Genomic DNA, 27,519 nt, shown 5'->3' with positions numbered 1-27,519 from the left:
CATAAAAAGACATTCTAGTGACCATAATTAATATATGGCACATGGTCGATACACATGGATACCACATAATGGCTGCACTTCAAATCGAAGTTTGTTTACATGTAACAACATGGTACACATACATAAATACATACACTCAATATCCCTGGAATGCAACTTTAGGATGTAGTAATAAAGAACTTGGTGTAAGGGCCGGCCCGTGGCTCACACTTGGGAGAGTGTGGTGCTAACACCAAGGCCACGGGTTTGGATCCCTATATAGGGATGGCCGGTCGGCTCACTTGAGAGAGCGTGGTGCTGACGACACCAAGTCAAGGGTTAAGATCCCCTTACTGGTCATCTTTTTAAAAAATAAAATAAAAGAACTTCGTGTAGCATATTCAAAAGAAAGGAAAGATAGAGGTGAAGCCATGGGGAATAACTTAAAGAAATCCAATATATTCCACTTCTACAGAAGCCAGCCTAGAAAGGCCTGTTTGCTCATCTTTTCATTGGAGATTTGACTGACAGATTCTACCAATTAAATGAGCAACATGTGAATTTAAAATATAGCATTAAGAACAGGTCTCTGTTCTATTGGTTCTCCAAATGAGGACTATTCACCAGCACCGCATTCTCTCTTGCTTGTCATTAGCTCTCAAAATGTCACCTTACTCAACACTTTTGAGAACTAAGACTTTTATTTTTTATTGACAAATAGATTTTCCCCCATAAATTTGGTGAGACCCACTCTTAGTGAAAACAATGGCTGCTAACTCAAACTTTGGCTGATACCTTCTGCTAATGGATGAACTTTCAATATCAAACTCCTGTTTTTATTAAATTGAGCTCCATTTGCATTACAAATTCCACTTTTGAAACGTAGGATCAAGAATATTTGAGTAGTATATTCTTAAAACAGTTTAAAACCAAACTTTAGTTTTACAATGCTTTATGAATTGCAAAGCTTCCTTAACATTTTGCTTAATGTGAGCACATTTGCTGAGTTAAAATTTTCAGTGCATACTAAAAAATTTCGTAAATTGGTATTACTAGATTAGTTATAACAGTAAATTCAGTTGCAAATGAGTTGAGCCCCACAGGAAAGAGATTATATGAATATACTAAACTAATTATTAGAAAAAGTCAAACTTAGTGACAACTTAGAACTCTTTTCAATTCTCCTATGTCATGGTTAGAGATGCCGTTTTATCCTATAATTGATCTTTGGTCATTTCGATCAGCTTATTTCACATGAGATCCAAAATAATGTAAAAATTAAGGGATACAGTTAGTCCCGCAGACATTAGATATGATAAAATAATAAAAAAGCACAGTATTTATTATTTATCTTAACCATTCATACAAAGTCTAGCATAATGACTACATACCCATTCTATGGTTTGGAGTTCTTTTCCAGTTCAATTTTCAGAAAAGTTTACTCCAAGAAGGTAGTTGAAATAAAAGACTCCTTTCTTTAAAGAAAGTTGTGTATCAAGCTCATGAGCTACACCAGAGTGAAAAGAAATGCCCTACTTTCCCTTCACACACTTGGTAAAAATGACAATCCTGATTTTTTTGTGATTTAAAATGAAACTCAGAAGTCCTCTGACAGGTCTCTTCTAGCATTTTTTGTGTGTGTGGCTGGCCAGTACAGGGATCAAACCCTGGACCTCAGTGTTATCAGCACCACACTCTAATCAACTGAGCTAACCTGCCAGCCCCTCTCTCCTAGCACTGTTTTTTTTTTTTTTTTTTGGTGGCTGGACAGTACAGAGATTGAACCCTGGACCTTGGTGTTATCAGCACCATGCTCTAACCAACTGAACTAACTGGCCATCTCTCTTCTAGCTTTAAAAGGCTACTTCACTGTCAACTGAGAAGACTCAGTCATGGCAGCAATTGAGCTTACCACTCAATATACTTACATAGTTTTTTTTTTTCTGTACTCAATATTTACATCTAGATTTCTTATATGAGAAAAAGAAAAAAAAAGTCTTCTTTGATCCATGAGTAAAATTTATATAAAATAAATTAAAGTGCGGAAGATTAACAATTGGTCACAAAGACCAGTATCATATGATGGTCATGGCATATAAATAGTGCACTTGTTATGGCAATTCAGGACAGCCACCTTCTCGCTATTAGGAACACCCATATTACTAACACATACTACACGTGGTTATTAGAACTCCCATTTCCACCTCCACCTTCCATGCCTTCTGTAGACTGGGAAGAAGGAGGGCGGGAGCTTCTGGGGCGAGGTTGACCACTGAGTCCCACCGGCGTGCCTAAACCGTGACTTATCTGGGAAGCTGCATCATCGGATTCCCAGCGTTCCAACTCTTCCCGCACTAGCCGTTCCATCTGTTCCCTGTGGATTTCACTGTCCCGACCCAGTCTTTCATCCTAATAAGGGAAAAAGAAGCCAGGATGTTGGGGATGGGGTGATGCATACTCCTGTACTTAGAAATTGCCTTATGTAATCTGGAGGCCAAATAATCTGTTTGTAGTTAGGAAAGGCTGGAGGTTTACACCATACAATAGCAATTCTCAGAGTCACTGGAGTAAATTTTCACTTAATTATATCTTCCAGTGAAGGCAGACCATCAGTGTGTGGAGTACTGAGAAAGTAACACCTCCAGATTATCATTTGATCTGCAGTTACAAAAAAGGAAAAACATCTCAGGTTAAGGATTACGACATATGTCTACCTGGATATTTTATAGAATTAAAAAGTACTTCTGTTTTATTAGAGAAACAAAGATCTGAGGGTAAATGGAAACAACATTGTGAATTCTGATAAATGTAATTTTTCTAACTTTTCTTCAGTACTTCAAATATAAAAGTGTCACCAACATGCACTTTTATGAATAAATAAATACCTTGTTCCCCAGTCAGTTTCCGAGGCTACGACCACTCACCTCAGCCACTCCGTCCAGCAGCCTTCCCAGCACCTCCCTTCTCTTGAGTTTGGCCTGCTCCATGATCTCCAGTTTCACAATCACAGCGTCAATCTTGGACACAATGCTGCCGATGGAGTGCTCCATTCGGTCCACTCGTCTCACCAGGCTGCAGGAAACCACAGTTGAGAGGGCCAAAGCCACCTGGTCATTGTCTTTCAGCCCAGATGGCTTTTCAAATGGAAATGCTAATATGTTTTTCTTAAACAAGATGATAATCTAAGACAATTTCCAAGTGGTCTCATGCTTTAGAGGTAAGTCTCCTACACTGCTGGTGGGAGTGTTAACTGGCACAACTTCCCTGCAAGTCAACATTGTATTGGAAGTTTAAAAACTGTACACTTACCCCTTTATTTAGACATTCCATTTTTAGAAAATTTTCTAAGTATATGTGTAAGTTCTGGCTATAAGGATATTCACTAGAGTGCTGATTATTAATAGTGGGTCACTGGCAAATGGCTATATTAAACAATAGGAGATTGCTTAAATAAATTATTGTTCATCTATATAATAGAATTCTAAGGAAACACCAGAAATTATATTATGACAATATTTAATGAAACAGAATTATGTTCACAATATATTAAGTAAATAAAGCAGTTAGAAAACAGTATGTTCACTTATGATACTATTATCTTGAATTAAAAAGTGTTATATAAATACTTTAATAACATGTAAACTAGAGACAACTTCCAAAATGGTGGCATGAGGGTTCTGTAGACTCTCTCCCCAGTGAAGCAACTATAACTGTTGAAAATTACTTAAAAAAAACAACAAACATTTAAAATCTCTAAAAATGTTCTTAAGGGCATACAACAAATGAAAAAGCACTTATTCAAGGAAATCTACTAAATTTCAATAAGAAGGGTGAGAGTCTGGGACTGGCTGATTAGCTCAGTTGATTAGAGTGTGGTGTTGTGCTGATAACACCAAGGTGAAGGGTTCGGATCCCCATACCAGTCAGCCACTAAAAACCAAAAAAAAAAAAAAAAAAGCCTGTGGTATTTGAGCCACAATCCACTTGCTCTCTCTCTTATCCTCAGCTCATTGTAACAGAATTGCCTACTCCAAGTGGGTTCAACTGAGAATGCAAGAGTCCCTCTTCCCCCCAGTTCCCACTCCAGAACTACGGTATCTCCCAGGGGGTGGGGTGGGCAGGCCACCAGTATTTCTCATCTCATAGCCCCCCACCCTCAACTCCATGTTCTAGAGGCTCTAATCCAAGGAAGAGCAGTTGAGAGGTATAGGGCTCTCTTCTTCCACTCAGCCTCCACTTACAGGGTGGAGTTTCCATGCCACGAGAGGCAAAATGAGAAGACCAGAGGCTTCTATCCCAGCCCACTGCATTGTTCATGAAGCAGGGGTAGGCCACTGTCCCTGGCTCCAGATCTGGAACAGTGGCACAAAGGTTTTGCCCAGGCGGTGAGGCAGGCCATAAGAATAGAGAGCTCTCCTCAAGTGAACTGACTTTATTTGGAATAAAGTGTAAGGAAATTCAAGCCTAAGGGTGCTCTTGAAAATCATGGACATTGTGGTAATAAGCTGTTAAAAGGAGGCTGGTGGCCTCATGAGAGAAATAAGTCACTAGCTAGTTACCTGAGAGAACCATGGAAAGAGACAGCTAAGAAGAAAGACAGCTAAGAAGACAGCTAAAGACTGTTCTCAAAAACCACCCTGGCAAAGGGGCCTGAATGTAATTGGATTAGACTCCAGAACAATTTTTTTTTTTTTAACTTTGTAAATAAATACCTACTTATTTCAGGTTTTATATAATACTTACATGTTCCTTACAGTTCTATTTTCCATTCAGGCATTACCTTTGTGTGTGTGTGTGTGTGTGTGTATGTTTGTGTGTGTGTTTCTGGCCAGTATGGGGATCTGAACCCTTGACCTTGGTGTTATAACATCTTGCTTTAACCAACTGAGCTAACCAGCCAGCCTCAGCCATTACCTTTTTTGCAGAACAATTTGTATCCTGTGGCATTTTTGAAACCAGTAGGTCAGTCAGCCAGTGATGGAACCCAGCGCTGGGTGTAAATACCAACAGATGCAGAAGGTTTAAGAGAGACCAGGGAAAGACACTGAGAACCCTGCTAAAACCACTGTCTTCCCAGGGTGACTGTGTGTATGGCTGTGGCTATGCCCTCTGAAGAGCAACACTGGAGGCTTCACACTGTAGGGGATACAGTGTGTTTACTTCACTAAAAATAGTGTTAACTTCTTTAGAAAGTAAGCAAAGGGCTTGCCGGTTTGCTCAGTTGGTTAGAGCATGGTGCTGATAACACCAAGGACCAGGATTCAATCCCTGTACTGGCCAGTTGCCAAAATAATAAATAAAAATAAATAATAAGTAAACAAGCAAAGAAGAACAAAAACCAGACCTACAGGGAAGGGGGATCGGTATCCAGAGTTGCTATAATACGTTATCTAACATGTGCAGTTTTCAACAAAAAATTATGAGACATGCAAACAAGCAGGGCGGGGCGGGGGGGGGGGGGGGAGCAGGCAACAGAAACTGTTTTGAGAGGGCCCAAATGTCAGACTTAGAAGAAAAGACTTCGAAGCAGCTATCATAAATATATTCAAAGAACTGAAGGAAAACATGGTTAGAAAAAGAAAAGAGTATGATGACAAAGACTCATCAAATAGAGAATGTAATCACATACACAACAGATTGATAGAGATGATTAAAAAACCAAATAGAAATCCTAGAGTTGAAAAGTACAATAAATAAAATGAAAAATTCACTACAGGAGCTCAACGGACATTTGAACTGGCAGAAGAAAGAATCAATGACCTTGGAGATAGATTAGTAGAGATATACAATCTGAAGAACAGAGAGAAAAGAGAATGAAGAAAAATGAACAGAGCTTAAGAGAAATGTGAGATACCATTAAGCAGCCCAATATATGAATAACGGGAGTCCCAAAGGAGAGGAGACAGAGAAAAAAACAGAAAAAAAATTTGAAGAAATAATGTTTGAAAACCCAAACTTGACTAAAAATTTTACACATCCAAGAAACTCAAAACACTCCAAGTAGGATAAACTCAGAGATCCACAGCTAGACATATCATAGTAAACCTACTGAAAGACAAAAACAAAGAAAAAATCTTGAAAGCAGCAAGAGAAAATTACCTCGTCATGCACAAGGGAACCTCAGTAAGATTAACAGCTCTTTTCATATCAATAATGACAGAAACAATGGAGACCAGAGGAAATGAAGGCAAAATAAAAACATTCCCAGATAAACAAAAACTGAGAGAATTCATTGCCAGCCTACCTGCTTTATAAGAAATACTAAAGGAAGATCTTAGGCTGAAAGTAAGTGACTCCAGAGGGCAATTAGAATCCACAAGAAAAAACAAAGAGCATTGGTAAAGGTAATTATGTAAGTATAAAATACAGAATAAATGTATACTCCTTTTTTAAAAATTGATTTAAAAAGTAACTATAAGATATGTACATAATTGGATTGTTGGGCTTGTAAGATATGGAAATGTAATATATTTGACAATAACTTTTTCTTCTTTCTTCTCTCAGCTTTAAGAGACATAAACTTATTACAATAATAATTATAACAATGTAATGTTGAATTTGTAACATATCTAGATGAATATATAGAGATGCATATATACACAAAAAGGGGGAAAAGGGAAAAGAGCCATATAGGAATGACACATATATCTTGCTGGATTAGCTAAATTAATATAAATCTGAACTAGTTTCTCATAAGGCAATTTGCATATATTAAGTCCTAGAGCAACCACTAAGAACTAAAAAAATAGTGAAGTCATTAAAGGAATTACAATGTTATAATAGAAAATATTCACTTAATGTAAAAGAAAGCAGTAAAGGAGGAACAGAGGAACAAAAGAGACCTAAGATATATAGAAAACAAAAAGTAAAATGGCAGATGTAAATCCAACTACATCAATAATAACATTAAATGTGAATGGACTAAACAATGTAATCAGGCAGAGATTGTCAAACTAGATAAAAAGACAAGATCCAATTATATGCTGTCAATAGGAGACACACTTTAGATTCAAAGATACAAACTGGCTGAAATTGAAAGGATGGTAGGGCTGGCTGGTTAGAGGGCAGTGTTATAACACCAGGGTCAAGGGTTCGGATTCCTGTACCAGCCAGCCACCAAAAAAAAAGGATAGCAAAAGATACACAGTCAAGTGCCTCATAAAGACATTTCAGTCAATGATGTATCACATGTACAACACTAGCTGTAGCAATAAACTATATCATATAGCCTAGTAGTATAGTAGGCAATACCACTTAGGTTTCTGTAAGTACACTTTATGATGTTTGCACAACAATAAAATCACCTAACAATGCATTTCTCAAAACATTGTTAAGTGACACATGACTATATCATGCAAACAGCAACCATAGAAAAGCTGAGGTGACTATAATAATATCAGACAAAAAAGACTTTAAAACAAAAAATCTGACTACAGATAGAGTGGGACATCTTGTAATGAAAATAGGATCAATCTATTAGGAAGATATACTAATTATAAACAGGTGTGCATCTAATAGAGTTCCAAAATACACAAAGCAAAACCCTCACAGAACTGAACGGAGAAACAGACAATTTAATAATAGTTGAAGACTTTAATACCCCATATTAAAAAATGGATAGAACATCTAGGCAGAATATCATCATGGAAATGGAGACTTGAATAAAACTATAAACCAACTAGACCTAACAAACATCTGCAGAACACTCCCCTCAATGGCAGAATACATTTTTCTCAAGTGTATGTGGAACAATCTCCTGGACAGACCATATGTTAGATCATAAAAACATATAAAAACATTGATGGCTTTTGGTGGCTGGCTGGTATGGGGATCTGAACCTGTGATCCTGGTGTTATAAGGCTGCACTGTAACCAACTGAGCTAACCAGCCAGTCTAAACACTAAAATATTAATAGACATTTCTGGTTGGTAGAGATATGAGACTAAGACTTTTATGTTTTCTTTTGCTTTTATTTATTTGCTAATTTTCCTATAATGGACATGTTACTTTTATAAAGAAAAAAATCAATAAAAGTTATAAAAAAGAACTGATGGTTAGTAATGGAAAGGAGTAAATTGAGAGAGATGGGGGAAATTGCTTGGCCGCATTTGAACTCTTGTCAACCCAAACTCTGTTAATTCACTTATACTCACACTTGAAACTCTTCGTAAGAAACCCCACTGGAGATGCTTCCTCTCCTTCTGGAGCTATGTCCACTGTCTTCATCATCATCCTCCTCAGAGTCATCCAGGCTTCGTGGGAAACTTCGACTGCTCATGGGACGTGGTAAAGAGCTGTGATCCAAGTCCAGGTCCTCCTGCAGAACACAGGGCCATTGAGTGAGGAGCAGGAACACCGAGATCCCACAGAAGTTTCACCGAGGGCTTGGGCAGGTAGAAAATGGGTGTGTACCATTTACCTAGGATTTCTTTGTGGTTAACACTAGACTACGATGCCCACATTTTTTCAATTTCATGAGTTGACAATTTTCAAAGCAGATTTTAACAACCATCAAGGAGTTACTAACTTTTTGTTTGGATAAGAAAGAACATTAAAAACACAACAAAGAAAAAAGTAAGTAAATATATTATCATCTTATTTTCATAAAAGATCACACATTTAATAGTTCCAAAGTAGGAAGGATATAATAATCTCAGAATAAGAATTTTGACTAAATACAGCCTTGTGAAAATTTTACTCATTGTCTGTGTGTTTACATTTCACTATGACTGGTGAAATTTGTCACCTACTGGCACTGTTCTGTGGAACAGCATTTAGAAACTACTATTCTAAACTTCTCCTCATAGGAAAGTGGCTTTTGTGTATAACACTAATCTGTATTCTCTGTACCTCAATTACCATGTCTTTTTTTTTGTTTGTTTAACCATTTATTTTTGAAAATTAATGGTAAAGCTTTTATTTATGTATTTATTTGAAACATAATTGATTATACATATTTGTGGTGTACAGAGTGACTATCAATACATGTGTACAATGTGTGATGATCAAATCAGGATAATTAGCATATCATTACAAATGTAATTCTTTGTGTATGGTAAAGCTTTTAATTATTTTTTTCTGATTATAAAAGCCCATTTACGTTTACTTTTAACTTTGTCATAAGTATTCAAATGGGGGCCGGCCCGTGGCTCACTCGGGAGAGTGCGGTGCTGATAACACCAAGGCCCCGGGTTCGGATCCCATATACGGATGGCCGGTTCGCTCACTGGGTGAGCGTGGTGCTGACAACACCAAGTCAAGGGTTGAGATCCCCTAACCGGTCATCTTTAAAAAAAAAAAAAAAAAAAAAAAAAAAAAAAAAAAAGTATTCAAATGGAAGACAGCTGTTAATTTTAATTTTATTTTACTATAAATATTGATATTTAAAGAGCAACTAACTAAACAGAATAACTTTATATCTTCTGATAAGATTTTTTCTTTCTTTTTCTCTCATTCTCATGGACATTGTGAACTATGCAACTAACCAGGCTTCTCTTTTCAAGTTGATTACTAGAAAGCTTAGGGCCAAATCTGTAGCCCAATATTAATAAGCATATGTAAGCATGTGTGTTTTATGGAATACATTTTTTAGCTTCATTTGTAATCTATTATTTTTAATTTTGTTTTGCCTCACTTTTCATTTTGACTTTTTTACAGTCATACTCACATTGTATTTATTTTTATATATCATTGTGTTATATATCCTTTTTGAAATAAGCAGGATACTAATACATAAACTGAATCAGAGAGAGAGACACTCAGTAGCCCACTAATTAGTGTCTGACACATTGTGGGTGCTGAATTAAATCATGTTCTCCTAAATTAGACCCACCCTCTCTTTTTCCAAGTCATCTCTCATCTGCTGATGTTCATGTTCGGTCAGTTCTTGGTCTCCATCTTGGTCATACTTTGTGAATATTGCTTCAATCTCTGCATCAGTATGGCCCTTCCTGAAATGATTGAGAGGATACAAATGAACTCATTCTTGTACATGGTCCAATCCAAACACAGAGACATCAGAATGCAGGAGGAAAGGAGAAACTGCTGAACGGGGGCCAGTTCTCCTCTTATAATATGTTCCAGAATAATACCTGCCTCTGATAAAAAAGTCTCTTTATGAGTACTTGGGCCAGAAATACCCTTATCACCAAGAATTTATCTTTAGAAGAAGGAACTTCCCAGAGAGTCAGGATGTGCGATTCCTACCCTTTGAGATCTTGTCGAAGCTCGTCAAAGTTTAACTTGCCCCCAGCTTGCCGCAGACTCTCTGAAATGTCATCCACGGTATTTTTTTTCAGTTTTAGTTTGACCAAGGCTTTATGGCAGCCCTATTGGAAAAAAAGACTTGGTTCAATTTATTCTCATTTTGTATTTGCTTTACCTTCCATTTGCAATAGTAACTAGTAATATTATAAATAGTAATATTACAAGTCCAGTGCTGGTGTAAGTTGACCACTGAACAAGTATGTGTTGGCTGCATGAATAATAAATGTATTCTTAGGTTTTCATACTACTCTTCTGGAAGAGTTATATGGGAAGAGTCAGGGTCTTTCACTAAATCAAGAACTAAGGGCCTTTTACTCTTATGTGTATTCAAGTTTAGGTGACAGAAATGAAAATCACTAAATATTCCATAGCTGTCTGTCTCAGAATATACAGGAATGTGCATCAGTTCTTAAGAATACTAAGAAGACTGAGTCATAGATTAATTGATTATTTTCTATATTATCTCATAGTCAGTAATTTCCTTATATATGTTAAGTATGTAAAAAAAAAAATCCCAGTGAAATATAGATGAGGATTTTTCACTAACAAAATATAGGCAGACCTTGCTTTGCATGGTAGTGCAGGACAGTGAAAGTGACTGTGCAAGCTGAGATTGTGCCTAGTGATTTGAATAATGAATGGGAAAAATTATGTTTGTTTTGTGACCTTTGAAACTTTTTGTCAAAACATTAAACACTCCCTTAGTGTCAGTTATAAACTTACAGGGAAATAAAAACACTTAAAACGAATATTTATTTGGTACACTGAAATTTAAAACATTAGAAACATTGAAAATTAAAGTGTTTTATTTCTTGGTAAAAAATGTTTTACAGGTGCTGGCTGGTTAGCTCAGTTGGTTAGAGGGCAGAGTTGATAACATCAAGTTCAAGGGTTTGGATCCCCATATGGCCAGCTGCCAAAAAAAGAAAAAAAAAAAATGTATCCAGAGAAGTTTAAAGAGTGCTTGCCTGCTTGTACTAGCCTTCTTGTGTAATAATACAGTGTATACCTCACAATATGGAGCCAACGGGCATTTTTCCTATGTGCTGGTGAATTGTCATCCTCCTTTCTTTTTCCCCCCCCCCTCCCCCTCCCCCCCAACAATGTCCTTTCTGTTTGCTTGTCGTATCAACTTCAAGTAATTGTGGTTGTTATATCTTCTCCCCCCCCCCCCCCGGTTTTGTGTGTGTGTGTGTGTGAATTTATATATTAATTTTTAGCTCCCACCAATAAGTGAGAACATGTGGTATTTCTCGTTCTGTGCCTGACTTGTTTCACTTAATATAATTCTCTCGAGGTCCATCCATGTTGTTGCAAATGGCAGTATTTCATTCGTTTTTATAGCTGAGTAGTATTCCATTGTGTAGATGTACCACATTTTCCGTATCCACTCATCTGATGATGGACATTTGGGCTGGTTCCAACTCTTGGCTATTGTAAAGAGTGCTGCAATGAACATTGGGGAACAGGTATACCTTCGACTTGATGATTTCCATTCCTCTGGGTTTATTCCCAGCAGTGGGATAGCTGGGTCGTATGGTAGATCTATCTGCAGTTGTTTGAGGAACCTCCATACCATTTTCCATAGAGGCTGCACCATTTTGCAGTCCCACCAACAATGTATGAGACTTCCTTTTTCTCCACAACCTCGCCAGCATTTATCATTCAGAGTCTTTTGGATTTTAGCCATCCTAACTGGGGTTAGGTGGTATCTCAGTGTGGTTTTGATTTGCATTTCCCAGATGCTGAGTGATGTTGAGCATTTTTTCATATGTCTGTTGGCCATTTGGATATCTTCCTTAGAGAAATGCCTGCTTAGCTCTTTTGCCCATTTTTTAATTGGGTTGCTTGTTTTCTTCTTGTAAAGTTGTTTGAGTTCCTTGTATATTCTGGATATTAATCCTTTGTCAGATGTATATTTTGCAAATATTTTCTCCCACTCTGATGGTTGTCTTTTAACTCTGTTAATTGTTTCTTTTCATCCTCCTTTCTAAACATGGATCAGCTTCCAACATTTTTCTTTTTGCGCTTTCATTATTGTGAAATGACTCTAACGAGAGTTCCTTTAATGTGCAGTTTTTTGCTGACGCCACTTCCTCTGAGACGTCTTCGTCCTCTTCATCACAAGCACATTCCTCATTTATGGTGGTAAATTTGCTTTCACTAAGTTCTCTGGATGCATATCTTGATCTCTGAATGGTAGCAGTGCCCACATCCCCATGGTCAGGTACTTCTACAAATCCATTATGTCTGGTTTGAATTTCACTTCCATTGTTATTTTTCATTTCTTTGCTGTACTTTCATTGTTGCTGGCCCATTCTCTTTTTCAATTATGCTTTTTTCAGGGGGTGGCTGGCTGGCTGGTACGGGGATCTGAACCCTTGACCTTCGTGTTATAACACTGCACTCTAACCAACTGAGCCAACCGGGAAGCCCCCAATTATGCAGTTTTATAAAATGTCACATGGGTTTATTTCAGGGAGACAAGGAAGTGACACTCCACACTTTCTTTGTGTGTGAGCTGAATAGCAGATGGCCAGTGACCATTCAGCAACAGACTGAAAGTAGCATCGTGATTAGTCACTGAGCACAGCACACATCTGTTAATCACTGAACGATTTACAGACTAAAGACAGAGAAGTGCAGTTTGTACTTTAGCTACTACTCACAGGTAAATACACTGTGGTAGTTGAAATTGGAACCATGTTTTGAGGGTCTGGTACTATTTAACAAAACTGTCTTAACTGAAATTTGTACGTATCAGAACAGGGCAAAGTGAGAAACACTTGTATACACATTGGAGATTTGCTAAAATGTAATCAACTGTCTTGAAGAATTCAGGATAACAGGAATCTTAGGTCCCATCTAAGAGGCTGAAGTTTTCTCTTACAACATGATTCACAGACAACGTAGTACTCAGGATTGAACCAAGAGAAAAACATTACAGGTAAGAGCCACTGTATCTTAGCAAAATGATGTTAGAGAACAAGTTGTATACTTTAAATGTAGTTATTTGTTGTTGTATAAGTCTTATACTTTAAACCAAATAAAGAAGTCACGTTGAGACAAACAAAGCTACTCAACCTTCCTGTCCTGCCCTTCTATTAACAATTAAACACATCCTGAGAAGGTGCCAAAGGAAAAGTTCTCAGGTCCCCAGGCTGAATCCATGGCCTGAATCCACGGGCCTTTTCCTTTGACTATTTTAAAACTGCCTTGGAAGGTCAAAGATAAAAGGTGAACTACCAAGTATTTTCCTCTAAAACTTTTCTTTTGTTAAATGGTAATTGAGATGGAAGAGCTAGAAATGTCTTTGTATATCTTCCTTCCCAGTTTATTCTGAACTCAGGATCTCCAAGTGAGAGCCAACTTGAGGAGTTGTCAAAACAAATGAAGGAGATGAAACCAGCTGCTCAGCTCTCAAGAATCAAAAAGATCACTGAGAATTTAATTCCAGGGCATGAAAGAATTCCCAGAATTTAAGTGCAAGCTAGCAGTATATCCATTAAGCCTCCAAGATAGAGAATATTTAAATTATTCCTGAATTATAGCCAACCTACTCTTTATTTTAAACAATTTCAATGGATCTATGTTTTGGAAATCTGCCTGAAACAATACTTATATTATGTGGGAAATAAAACAATTCTGAGAATTAGGGCTTGTCCTACCTTTCTGATAAGATCTGAGAGTTCCATTTCAGCTTTCTGCTGTGCCAAATCAGATTTCACTTCAGAGTAAGTGTCATTGATGATGGCCAAAAACATATTCTGTTTGTAAACCAAAGGAAAGTACAGATTAAGGAAAAAAATTAAATATATTTTGTAAACATCAATCAAAATATTGACACATACCTTTTTGTTCACCTTTTCCCCCCAATCTGAGTGCTTTATGAAGTCATAAATTAACACTTTTGGGAAAATTATTCTCTACCTTCTTTGGGAAAACTATTTTCTACATTACATCATACATACCAAAGTAAAATATAATTTATATTCTTACTTACAAAACCACACATTGTGATACATTTTGCAAAAAGAGACAGGAATGCTATACAACAAAATACTAATGTATTTACCTACGAATGTTGGGATTATTTTATTATTTTTGCTTATCTAAGTTCTCTACATTTAAAAAATCTTACATATATTGCTATGGATATGGAACGCTATAAAGCTCTTCAAATCAAAGTCAACAAAGACAAATAGAATTCTATGCTTACTTCAAATTTTATATAAGCATTTTTGAGATTTACAGAACATATTCTAAAGAGTTTAAAAGACCTCTGCAAATAGCAACACAGTAGGCCTAGTAGGATGATGGTAAAGAAAAGCTTTGTGGAAAGATGTCAACTTTGGAGTCAAGCAAGCTTGGGTTTCAGTCTTAGTACTGTCAAGACTATGCTGTTTAACTTTTCTAAGCCTCATTTTGAAGATTTATTTATTTGTTTCACATTTATAAAATGGGGAGAATAATAGTACCTGTCTTACAGATTTGTTGTGAGGGTTAATGAGATCATCTATATGTAAAGTGCTCAGGACAGGTCCTAATGTAGGGTAAGTGGTACAAATTTTTTTTTTTTTTTTAGTGGTACAAAATTTATAGCTATTATTATTCAGTAATGGTCAGTTCATTTTCCTGACTTTTTCCTTCCCCAGTAGTAATGATTTATATTTCCAACATCTGTTTCCAAAAGACTTTCTTGAAGCACTGCACACAATAGATCAGGTCCCCCTTTTGCATACTCTATGTTGCTTTTCCTTTTTAGCACATACCTGTGGTTTGTAACTAGAGTTGTGTATTTGATTACATCTGTTTTCCCCACAGGTCCATGGGATTTTCACAGGGTGAGGCCAGTCCCCGTTTTCCTTATCATTTCTCAGTACCTAACACACTGCCTCATAGTGTATGAGGGTAATTCAAAAAGTTCATGGAAAAATAGAATTAAAAGATAATACGAATCTTTCCATGAACTTTCTGAAGACCCCTCATACGATACATGTGAAACACTATAGTGTATATTATTCACTGTATGTAATATACTCACATATATAAGAATACAGTAAAGTGGCTCAGTAAATATTTATTAAATGATTGATGAGTGAACAAATGAGGGTTCTCTTATTTTAATGGGCCACTAAATCCCTATCAATTTAGGAAGAAGATTGTTTAAAATTCTGTAGCAGAAACGAGGATAGAATTTGTGTAAGTTCCTGGCTAAACTCTCAATTCCAAGGGCAGATAAATGCAGTCAGAGTAACATCTTCACCTTCTCTCTCCCAACCCAGGCCTCTAATGTTCTGTTTTTGCTTCCAGTGGCTGTTAACTAATGCCTGTGAACGACTTAGTTGAAATGGATTAAATTGTGGGTCTTTTGAGGAAATTCTGAAAAATAGAAAGTGGCTGAGAAAGGCTCTTGAGGGTGTGGGGACAGGAAGGTAGGTGCCCCTCCTCCTCTCCATCCTGTCCCACAAGGTTCACTTAATTGTCAGAGGGGCGTCTGCACTGGGAGGTCTTTCCCTTTGATGGGGGGTGTGGGTGGGGGGCTTCCTGGCTCAGCTGAGCCACTTCACACCACTGTGACTTCCTGTTAAACAGGGCAATAAATTTAACATCAGGCAATCAGCTCAGAAAAGCGGCCAAACCTACACTCAGTTTGTTATTTTCTTAAAAGACAGGTTTGTATGGAAATTAGCCTTCTATCTATGTATCTGTCCATCTGTCTGTCCATCTATCTATCCATCTCTGGGGGGTGTAGAAGGAGGACAATTCCTTTTTGCACAGTAGTATAAAAAATTATTTCGGCATAAAGACAAAAACTAGGAGTGTCTTTTCATGTTTTGGTGTTTGATCTGATAAAATGACTAATCTAAAGGTGCTGCCTACTAAAGGACAACATTCAAACGAGTCCACATTTGAGCATTTCTGATTGCCACAACTATGCCCCTCATTTGGCAAATTGATATACTAAGAAAACTAGGTGGCCTGAGGTCAACTGAAGTGTCAGCTATAGAACTCTCAATTCCTAGTTTTTGCTTTCTTAGTAGAGATTCAGGTACTTCAGAATCCAAAGTATTACCGATGTGACGGCATAACAGGCTATTCTTCCCTCTAGTTTTTCTTTTATATATGATAGGAAGAAGAAGCTTAAGATGCCTAAGTTGAAAACCAGCCATGATACACACATACAGCAAGATACAAATAGACTTGCATGATACTCCTGACCCTTTCAGTCCTATTAAAGTATACCTAAGACTCCATCAGTAAAAACCATACCTTGACCGACTTTGGAGTTATTACACTGAATTACCCAAAATATGATCACTTAACCTTTTACTAAGGAACTTCACAAAATTTATTTAAAATGGAAACAATTTTGTTATTTTCTTAAGATGATTGTTTATGTAAGGTAAGTCTTCACTTAACGTTAGCCAAAAGGCTGTGAAGCGATAAGTTTTACATGTTAGTATTTAGATGAAAAATACCCATTGCCTAAATTAAGCTTACTTGATTTAATACTTTCTCTGTGGACAAATGAATGCACAAATGTTAAGACAAAAACAAAACACTTTTAAAAAATCTTAATTAACTTAAGGCAAAAATGTTAAAAATGTTAATTTGTACCAAATCAAGAGAATAAAAAAAAAAAATTTGAAAATAATTTTTAAAGCAATTTTCATTCCTTGTTAGATTTAGTTTTAAACTTAATATTTAAACATTCTTTGTAGGCAGTCTCTAGTGTGAAATATGATTAAGTTAAAACAGAATATCTTAATCTTGACATGCAATAATTCACTCATGTCATCCTGGATCTAGCTTGCTTTGTCAGTTCCAATTTTTAAAAAAGAGAAGAAAGAGGAGAGAAATGAAAAGTCATGAAAAGTGACTATGAAAGTACTGATGTACGTGTTAAAAGAGCATGTCAACATATTCTACTTTTTAGGCAATGCACTATTTTAGGTAACTGTAAATTTGCATTTGATTTAATTTTTTTGCATTGATAGCACATATGAATAAATGAAAGGCCATGGGAAAGATATTTCATTAAGACTTAAAACTATGAATCAATAAAAAATAAAACAAAATAAACAAGTTTCTAATATCTACATTTTTTCTACTTCTTGTCATTTTTTAAAATGACAGGGAACAGAATGTGGGAGAAAAGAGAAGATGATGATTTATGAACATGAAGTTTAAATCACCTCGCCTGTAAACAAAAGTGTACATACCAAAAGAATGAAGAACATAAAGAACACAAAGGTAGTGAAATAAATTGGTCCCAAAACTCGATTAGCTTCCTCAATCTCTGCAAAGTTGATATCGCCCAAAATGATACGGAATTGAGTGAAGCTATAAAAACAAAACAGAACACAATACAAAACCAAAGAATGTCCAGCAGTTTATGTAACATTTCTTAGAGATAATTTCACATTTTGGGGCCTTTTTTTTTTAGCAGTGTAGAAAGCAGCCAAAGAATAGAAAATCGTCAATCTCTTTGGAAAGCTCTTGCTACTTATATCAGCAACTGAAGCCTTCTGGAACAATAATAATATGGTTTCATGCTACATATGTTATTTCCATTAGGTTAAAAAAATAGAAGTACTGTTAGATGACTTATAAAGCAATTGGCTATAAGAACTCAATATATAATCTGGGTAAAACATGGTAGGTAACTCTAAATCTTCACAATGGTCACTCTAGGTCAGAAGTTAAAATCTCTTAGGAAAAAAAGATTTTTGAAGGATAGCCAAAATTATCTCAAAGTGTTCATAGTGTCTGGGTGTTGCCAGTGCTGGGTATTATTCAGTAAAATCATTTTCATTCCTGGTTTTTATCACACAGCAACACTAATTAGGAATCTTCATGCACAAAGCAGTGTTTACTTCTATTATCATGATCTTATTCTCCCTTCCTAACTCCTTTCTAAATGGCATGGAGATCTGATACTGGCTACTTTTTGTTTGTTTTTGGAACTTTGGAAAAAGACTAAAAATTTTTGTACTGGTCTGAGTGTCTCCTAGAATATTAGAAATACCTTTTTTTCCCCCTTAGAAAATAACTTGAAGAGCAAAATAGATGGCAACAATATTCAACAAGAATAAAAATGTAGGAAAGTGATCTTTCACAGCTACCACCGGCATTTGGTGCTAAGATGATCTTGGTCTTTAAAACAGTGTTGGTTTACTATGGCTGTTTTACTATATATACCTACTTTAGGGCTGCTATCTTAAACATCAGCATTTCAGGATATATTGTCTTCTTTTCATCAGTGGGTCAATGCTTCTGGAAGAGGTAATTAATTCTTATTTTAAATACCTATTTTGAAACACTTGGTGGTCAAATAGCAACCATGAGGATTTCTTTATCCTCAAGAAGGCAGTGACAATCCTTATTAAATGTTTCTTTTTAATTTCATGATACTTACATACACTCTTGGAAGGTACTGAAGTCATCAACCTGAGTGCCAAAGACAAGGTATGCCAACTGAGCATATGCTAAGAAAATAATGAAGAACATAATAGCAAAGCCAAAGAGGTCTTTGGCACACCGAGACATGGTTGTGGACAGCTGGCTCATGGTCCTGTTAAAGTTGATGAATTTGAAGAGCTATAAAAGAGAAGGAAGACATCAACAGATGAATTGATGTGGGTAAAACAGGATAATTTAGTCAGGCTCCCTCAGCTCAGGTCTGGTTGGGGGTCAAGCAGCACATTTCTTGTAAACAAGTTGTGTGTGGGTGGAGTTAGTGCACATGTGCACCAGTGTACCTTTTTAGTTTTGTTGCTATTGTGTGTTCCTGAGTTTGTGAAACAGAGCTGGCCAGCAGAGCTTGAGTCTAAAAATAGAGCATGTTTATTCTGCTGGCAGCTGCTCAGTTCTTCTTTGGACTTTGCCAGTAGCAGTTGAGTTTCTGAGTTTCTCCTTTGTACTGCCTAGGTCCTAGACATGTGTGAGCTGAATAAAGACTATTCCTTCTTCAACCAAGGCCCCAGAGACCTTTTTATGCTGGTTACCTAGCTCACAGACCTGCATGTGAAGGGTTGTGAATGGGCTCGAGGGGTCTATGAGCTCCAGAGGTCTGTGAGCTCCAGACCCTAGCCCTAGCTCTACAATGGATAAACAAAATATGGTATATGCAGATGATGGAATATTATTCAGCTCTAAAAAGAATGAAATTCTAAAACTTGCTACAACGTAGATGAACTATGAAATTATGCTAAGTGAAATAAGCTTGACACAAAAGGATAAATACTGTATGATTCCACTTACATAAGGTACTTAAACTAGTCAAATTCACAGAGACAGAAAGTAGAATGGAGGTTACCAGGGCTGGAAGGAGGGTAGAATAAGAAGTCAGTGTTTAATGGATACAGAGTTTCAGTTTAGAAAGATGAGAAAGTTCTGGAAATGCATAGTAGTGCTGCTTGCACAACACTGTAAATTTATTTAATGCCACTGAATTGTACATTTAAAAATAGTTAAAATGGTTTTATGTTATGTATATGTTTTATGTTATGTATATATACCAAAAAAAGAGGAGAAAAATGACTTGCTTTTTTTATTTTTCAAACCCAGCAACTTTGCTCTCTAATTCAAAAAGTATCTGTTGAGTGTCTACCACGTGCCAGGCACTGTTCTTAGAGCTGCGAATGGAGCAGTAAACAGAACAAAGCTCCTGCCCTCATGGTGCCTACATTTTACATGACCAAAATATAGTGAAAAGAGGTTTAATTGTAATTAAAGTGACTAGTGATATTTCACCCCTCCCCCACCAAAAGATTATAATAAAAGAGGAAAAAAAAACCCTTTAAAATAAAAACTAATAAATAACAGAAAATACTTGTACATTTTATTAATCATCTTTATTGTGCACCAGCTTTGTGGGGAGGCTTTATGTACACTGCTGTGACTCTCCGCAGTGACTGAAAGGCTGGTATTCTATCCCCCACTGTCAGTAGGAGCCAGGAGTTAAAGCCAGCTCTGCCTGACTGCAAAGCCGTATCGAGCATTTTTGTAAGTGAGGTGTGAGGATGCCTGCCAAGGTTGTGCAGTTCACAGCCCAGAGGACATGACAACCAAGACAGCTCCAGGAAGAAGCCTTGGTAGAAGAGCACATGGGAGGATATGAGAAGCTGAGTCACAATCTCTGCCTTAAAGAACTTAGTGGTAAAGTTCTGAGGGCAAGAGATTTCCAAGTGAAGCACTAAATAAAACCCAACAACCTGAGGCACATGTTGAAAGGAAATCTCTAGAATTTTACTTATGGGTCTCTTATAAATTGTTTCTGGCCACATGAAAATTTTTTTTGAGGACTGTTGTAATCACATTACTTAATACAATTCCTATTCATTTGAGATCTTGATTATTCTTACTATTTTATGATAAAGGTTTGGTGCTTTAGTGATAGTTTCTCCTGTACAAGCATGTAACTGAATAAAGAGTATGAGAGATGAGCTGAAGTCTGTGCCCTTTGATAAACCTCAGGCCTGCAGGTGTGAACACCAATTCAGGAACTGTTGGTGAGTACCTTTTAGAAAAGTGCTGTTCAAGAGAACTTTCTGTGATGACGGAAATGGTCTGTATTTCTATTGTCCAGCACTGTAACCACTAACCACACATAGACACTGAGCACTTAAAACATGGCCAGTGGGACTGAAAAACTGAATTTTTAATTGTATTTAATCTTAATTAATTTAAATTTAAGTTTAAATAGCCATGTGTGGCCAGTAGCTACTGTCTGACAGCACAATCATAGAGCCTGAGCTGGTGACAGATTGGCAGCTGCCTCAGAATGACTGAAATGTCCTGCATCTCCAGAATTGAGGCTCATTGTATATAAATGCCCTAACCTTTCACATACATAGAAATGCACATTGTGCCTTGGGAGAAGAAGGAAGTGAATGAGTAAAGAACTACTCGGAAGAGGTGTCTGTTCCAACCTCAGTTCTACGTAAAGCTTCCCTATGGCCTCCACCTGGAAAAGAGGCAATCCTTCTGGCAAGCCTTTCCAAGTGCAGCATCTCTCCCTTCCCTTCTCCCAATCCTTCCCTCTCTTTTCCTTAGTTCCTTTTCCTTCACCAGGTCATTCCATATCAGGTGAAACTAGGACTTGTCCCTGTGCCAGAATAGGCTGGGGACCCAGGTTCAGCTGATGTACTGAAAAGGCCTCTTATTGCATTTGTTAATTGAAAGCTACAGGGACAGGTCTTGCAAGAATGCAGGTAGCAGCAGAAGTAGCATCGTTCACAGTGAGAAGAATGCTCATGAGTCCCATTAGTTTACATGTAAAATATAGAGCAGGTCTGGCTGTCTGCCTGAATTTGGCCACAAAGGCAAATTCAAGTCCCACAACATTTTGTGTGATTTGTGTTAATAAAAAGAAAGAAAGATGTTATGGATTGCATGTACCCCCAAACTCATTGAAGCTTAATCCCCACTGACAGTGTTAAGAGGGTGGGAATTGCTATTATGGTAGATGAAAGTTGAGGCCTTGAAGAGGTAATTAGATTATGAGCATTGTGCTCTAATAAATGAATTAATTCACTGATGGTTTAATAGTAATCATGGGTGTGGTTCTGAGGGCTTTAAAAGGAGAGCCGGTGAGGAGGCCAGTTTCTCTCTCTCTCTCTCTGCTTCATCATGTGACACCCGCATTGCTGTAAAGCCACCATCAACAAGGCCCCCACCAGATGTGTTCCGTGGAATTTGGACTTCCTAGCCTTTGAAACTGTAAGCAATAAATATTGTTTCTTTATAAATTACCCCGTTTCAGGCATTTCTGTTATAAGCAACAGAAATGGACTAATACCAAAGAATATTATTGAAAATCCAGAACAAGAAATTTATAAATTACCTTAATCCAGACAAAAAATACTGTAACAGCAGCTATATTGTTGAACTGTATTTGCCAGTATGCCAGATGCTCAAAGTTGGGGAAAGTATTTTGATCTTCTAGAAACTGTAGTAGTACATCCACATTTGTTGTTCTGTATATGTTAATCCCGATAGCTACAACAGATAGCTGAAAAAAGAAAAGATTTATATTTCATTATAGTGTATATTTTAGAAATACATAACTTACCTGAAAATGACTAGTTTATTTCACCAATGTTAATTCTAGAGCTCACCATTATATTTTACCCAATGGCATTCATAGAAGCCACTCACTCAAATGGAAACGATTGAGCATTGCCATAAAACAAGTAAAACAATATATTGCTTGCCATTTCCTTAGCTAGAAATGCAACGAGTGCACGTGTGCACATGTGCATGCACACAAACATACATATATACACACGTGCATACACACGAGAAATGATGCTATAACAAACTCCAACAGGAATGCCTTCTGTTTTTTCTGCCACCTTCATTTAAATCACTTTCCACCCTTTTGTTTTCTTGGCTTCATCTTGCTTTCTGTTTTTGTTTGTGGTTTTAATTTATTTTATTTTCTGGTTACTCTCCCTTCTCCAATTTCCAGCCATCCATTCTTTCCTCTGTTCGACAAATGCACAGTAGGGTCTATGTATTCAGCACTGTGCAAGGCACTAAGAGGAATTAACAGAGGTAAACTGCATAAACTCTGCCCTCAAGAAACTTATACTCTGGTTTAAGACCAGATAAACACACAGTTAAATAACAAAAAACTGCTAAGGAGTTGGCATCACACAACATAAGGTGAAGGGTGAAACAAGATATACTAAAAAGGAGTGTACATAAGAAGAAAGAATGAGCTTACTCTCAAAAGGTGGACAGAGAGGGCTCAGGAAGGCTTGTGTGACAATATGTGAGCCAAGGGTTTCCTTCTTGCTCATTTCTGTCCCTTAACTCATGACCACACAGCTTTTTACATCTGCTTTGGTTCTGGGCTATACAACCACAGCTGAGGGGACATTGGCCCCATGTGGCATCCATCACCACTGGATTAACATGTATGTGTATGTAGACAGTGCTACAGGTTGACCCTAACAACTTTGCCCTCATCTGGGGTCTGAATCCGCAGTAGGTAGGCTGTGCAGGTGCTGTGACCTTCACTGTCCATTCTCTCTTCTCGTGGTTGATTAGCAAAGACCACTTCATTAGCCCTTCTTGAGAAGGCTGTCCAGACCATGGCCCCAAGTGGTTACTTACCATAACAAAGACCTGCCTGGCTGCAAATCATAGCTAAAAAGCCAGCCTCACCATCTTCCTTTTCTTATCTGTGAAGGATTACCAGAGCCAATCTTGTATTTTTGTGCTGGTGGTAGGAATATTTTCTTGGAACTCTCTGGAATACACTGAAAATAATTTTCTACATGGACTTAGCTGAGAGGGATGAAGAAGCTGGACTGGTTGGCCGAATCCTACAATAATCCTTTGCCCAATTCTCACTAGGTATAATTTGTTATCCAGTCCAGTTATTTTCACTCTGTATAGGACAGAAGTTTATAAAAATATGGAATATATGGTCACTTATATAACATCATATTAATACACTAAATTTCCTTGAGACTTTTCATCCAAAATAGGGAATGAGAGAAAAGAGATGAGGAAAGAGATTTTGTGAGCATTCAGGTTGTTACATCACACCTATTTTTCATTGGGATTCTCATCCCTATCTACAAAAGAACTTTCTCTCTGTACCAGAACATAAGCTTTATGTGGGCAGGGGTTTTGGTTGTTTTGTTCATTCCTAATATCCCTTACATCCTCCATGCCTAGAACAGTGTCAGGTACACAGTAGGTGCTCAGAAAACATTTGTGGAATAAATGAGTTCATCATTTTCACCCTGTGAAACCTAGCAATCAACAAAACTATTTCGAGTTTAGACTTCTTAATAGTCTTTTTTTTCAATAATTCTGCTCGTTTTGAAAGACTGTTGCTTACAGACACTGATGTAAGCCTGCAGGCTCCAGAGAACTTGTTGGAGCAACAAAAAAGGAAAACACAGGAAATAATTTCTTTCTTTCTTTTTTTTTAAAAGATGACCAGTAAGGAGATCTTAATCCTTGACTTGGTATTAGCACCATGCTCTTCCAAGTGAGCGAACCGGCCATCCCTAAGTAGGGATCCGAACTTGTGGTCTTGGTGTTATTAGCACTGCACTCTCCCAAATGAGCCATGGGCCAGTCCCTAGGAAATAATTTCAAAGTGATTTCAAGATGTTGTTATATTTACGTTTAGAATATAATTGCTTTTCAGGTGAATTTAAATTTGGGCCAGATAAAACAAAAAGCCTTGGCTCTTTCCATAGGTTTGAAGGTCCAGAGGAGCACAGGCACATTCTGGGGGTGAGCAGGAGGTATGCCCATACTTCCACTTGGTCTAAGAACATCTTATAGGAGAAGTGAGATTCCAGTAGCCCTTCCTTTTTCTTTACAAAAACACACTGTCTGAATTGTTGTCGTCTTGGCAGTAAGTACTAAGAGTTAAAAAAAAACAAAATAAAAAGCACAGTGAAGCAAATTTTCAAAGAAATACTGGCAAAATGCTGTGGCTGCTGAGCCAAAGAAACTATTCTCAATTTCCATGATATCATCGGTTGTTTTCCCAGTGGTCTCCAAAGTGGGTACAAGGCAATTTATGGGAGTGTGGGAAGAAAATCTTAAAAATTCGAGGTGGGTGGTAAGAAAGTATTAGAATATTATTCGTATTTATTCTTATCCCAATCTTTTAAATTCAATGTATGTCTATATTTTTATAGATGTACCTGTTATACCAATGCACACACACCCAACTTATAAATAAATAAATACATTCCATTAGGGTGTGTAGTCAAAGTTTTCACTGATAGGTGTACATGATTAAGAAAGTTGAATGCCACTGACTAGTCTTTTGTTGATATTGAAGTTGTTTGGTAAAAAAAAAGGTTGTTATTAACTAGTATAATATCACACTCACTCATAATATCATGCTTTTTACCATTATTCTCAATGACCAAAATATAAATAAATCCACACAAACCAAAAAGCAGGGTTTGCATCCTTAGGGTTCCAAACAATAGTTTTCTAGAAAAATTTTCAATGTATATGAATTGCACTCTGCCATCATTCAGTACATAAATACTTTGCAAAAATGATTTCCAGTATTATTGCCTCTCTTGCCTCCTTAAATAGTGAAATTCTTTTGTAACTATGCTCATTATTAATACATTGAGAATTTGGGGATCAAGTGTTTTCCCTGAATTCTGTAATGTTACATTGGAGGAAAATGAAGGAGAACACATGTTAAAGATGGAGGGACTCTTGCTCTCCAGGATTTAGACTGTATCAGCAGAAATGCAAATAGACTGGGTCAGCAAAAATTTGCAAAGCTTAACCGCAAACCACAGACTTCCTATTGAGTTACCTAGGAGACGGGGAGGTGTGGGAGAGGCTTACAGCTGGCTAAAACATATATAACACATGCCTGGAAGACAATAAAGTTGCTTAGTGCAAGCGCTAAGCCCCAGAACTTTGTGTCTGGTTTCTGGTTGCTGACTTCCCTAGGCGACAGCCCCTAGCTCAAGGCGTGACCTGAGCCAAGCAGCCCTGCTCCCTGGTGGACTCCTGGCAGAGGCTAGGTGTAGTCCTGCCTCCTGAGACCCCCAGGACCAAGAGAAATGTGCATTACATATCTATCTTAAATGATGGGATGCACTTCTAATTGCACGCGGGTCTGATGGGTTCCACACTGTATCTTTTCTATAGTTTTTATTTTAAATAAAAGCTCTTTCCAAAGTGCACATGTACATAGCTTGAGAGACAGTGGCAATGGTTAAGAGGTTTAGTGTGAGGAATAAATGAGCTTCTGTTATGAAAAGCACTTGGAATTGTGCCTAACACATAGCTTCTAAAGTGTTAGCCATTATTATTATTATTGCTGCTAATACTGCTATTACCATGCAATGTTCATCCCTGTAGTTCTTTCTTATGCCTTAAGTGTTTTTTCACTTACATATGAATAACGTATTTTCTATATTTTATCAACTAATTCTAGTGGGAAATGGATGAATAATGATTTGATATAAATGCTTCACAAAGGCCAAATAACATTTTAGGAATGGGATGAGGGAAAAAGTAATCCCAATGAGGAAGGCTTATAAAAGAGACAATGCTAACAGGGTGATACGTCTTTTACTGTGATTTCTATCACAGGACAGTGGGAAGGATGGACATGGAATAACATACGGTACAGCTGTGCCAATCTCCAGTTTTAAGCATGTAGCAAGTAAGGATGTTGTTAAATGCTTAAATGTATACCAGGACTTAACAAAAGGTTATCTGTTATTGCTGAAGAAGAAAACCTTGTAAAAATTCATTTTTACACTGAAGCCTCTAGAAGGAAGTGATTGAGATGATGCTTAATTAATTAAGTGATAAAGATAAAGGGAAAACATCTTGAACAAGTGTTGAAGTTATAGCAGAGCCAAGCCCAGGCACGGAATCCACAAGGCACAGAATCCACAAGTCTTGACTACATAACTCTGCCTTATGATTTCTTGTACCTCATACAGAAAATCTTGATAGATATAACTTAAATTTTGTACTCTGTGGACTATTTGCGGGAAATTTTCAGCTGCAGGTATTCTCTGCTACTCAACATATTTTCAGGATATTTCATCTTGCCATAATTTTATGCACATGCAGAAAAATATAAATGAATTTTCACTCAGTTGAAGAAAAATATCATTTGCAAACAAACAGAACAAAACATTGTTTTCTCCCCCACATCTCATATGGCATTCCAAAGCCAAATATGAATTACTGAGTTGTTCTCATTACTAGCGTGGCTCAGAGCGGATTGTACGTGCCCCACCACTTTATATCCAGAAAGGTTACTCACACAAGAGGAGAAAATAATTAGTAACACAGAAGCTGATATAACAGAAGGGAACTTTTAGCTTCTCTTTCGGGAATATCAAGATCCACAATGCTGAGGTGATCAATAATTAAAACGCTTTTAGAACAGAGTAGGGAATTTGGTGGTGTTCTCAAACCTACCACAATGATCACAACATCCAGACAATTCCAGAAACTCCTGAAATAGCGTAGTTTGTGAATGCGAATTTCCAATATCTCTTCCACCACATAGTAAAGGATAAAGAAACAAAAGATAATCTCACAGGCTGCCAAGAAGAAATCAAAAGTTGTGACATATCGGATCAGCTTTACAGGCTGAAACTGCCAAGATGGAATCACACCGCCCGTTGCTGGGAATTCAACCAATAACCTGCATGGCAATAAGAATGATTAGAACAGCAACAACGCACAGGTGTAGCCAGGAAAGGACACCCACTTGTTCTGTCCCCGCTTCAT

General features: G+C 37.2%; 1 protein-coding gene across 1 annotated transcript in view; it reads right to left on the bottom strand.

Annotated features, from left to right (window-relative positions):
* Positions 1 to 981: 981 nt before the first annotated feature.
* The window catches only part of PKD2 (polycystin 2, transient receptor potential cation channel), a 58,771-nt gene continuing 32,233 nt past the window's right edge, over positions 982 to 27,519 (bottom strand). Inside the window, exons 6-15 of the mRNA XM_063108217.1 lie at positions 27,205 to 27,433; positions 22,097 to 22,264; positions 18,668 to 18,849; positions 17,472 to 17,592; positions 13,914 to 14,012; positions 10,186 to 10,307; positions 9,812 to 9,929; positions 8,133 to 8,296; positions 2,904 to 3,051; positions 982 to 2,388 (exon numbers count right to left, since the gene is read on the bottom strand). Of these exons, the coding sequence (XP_062964287.1) occupies positions 2,152 to 2,388; positions 2,904 to 3,051; positions 8,133 to 8,296; positions 9,812 to 9,929; positions 10,186 to 10,307; positions 13,914 to 14,012; positions 17,472 to 17,592; positions 18,668 to 18,849; positions 22,097 to 22,264; positions 27,205 to 27,433 (1,588 nt within the window). The 3' untranslated portion in view covers positions 982 to 2,151. The remainder of the gene's footprint in view (positions 2,389 to 2,903; positions 3,052 to 8,132; positions 8,297 to 9,811; positions 9,930 to 10,185; positions 10,308 to 13,913; positions 14,013 to 17,471; positions 17,593 to 18,667; positions 18,850 to 22,096; positions 22,265 to 27,204; positions 27,434 to 27,519) is intronic.

Source organism: Cynocephalus volans, chromosome 9 (assembly GCF_027409185.1).
Source record: "Cynocephalus volans isolate mCynVol1 chromosome 9, mCynVol1.pri, whole genome shotgun sequence".
In the NCBI taxonomy this organism is placed as follows: Eukaryota; Metazoa; Chordata; class Mammalia; order Dermoptera; family Cynocephalidae; genus Cynocephalus; species Cynocephalus volans.
This window is presented reverse-complemented; position numbering and strand designations above follow the sequence as displayed.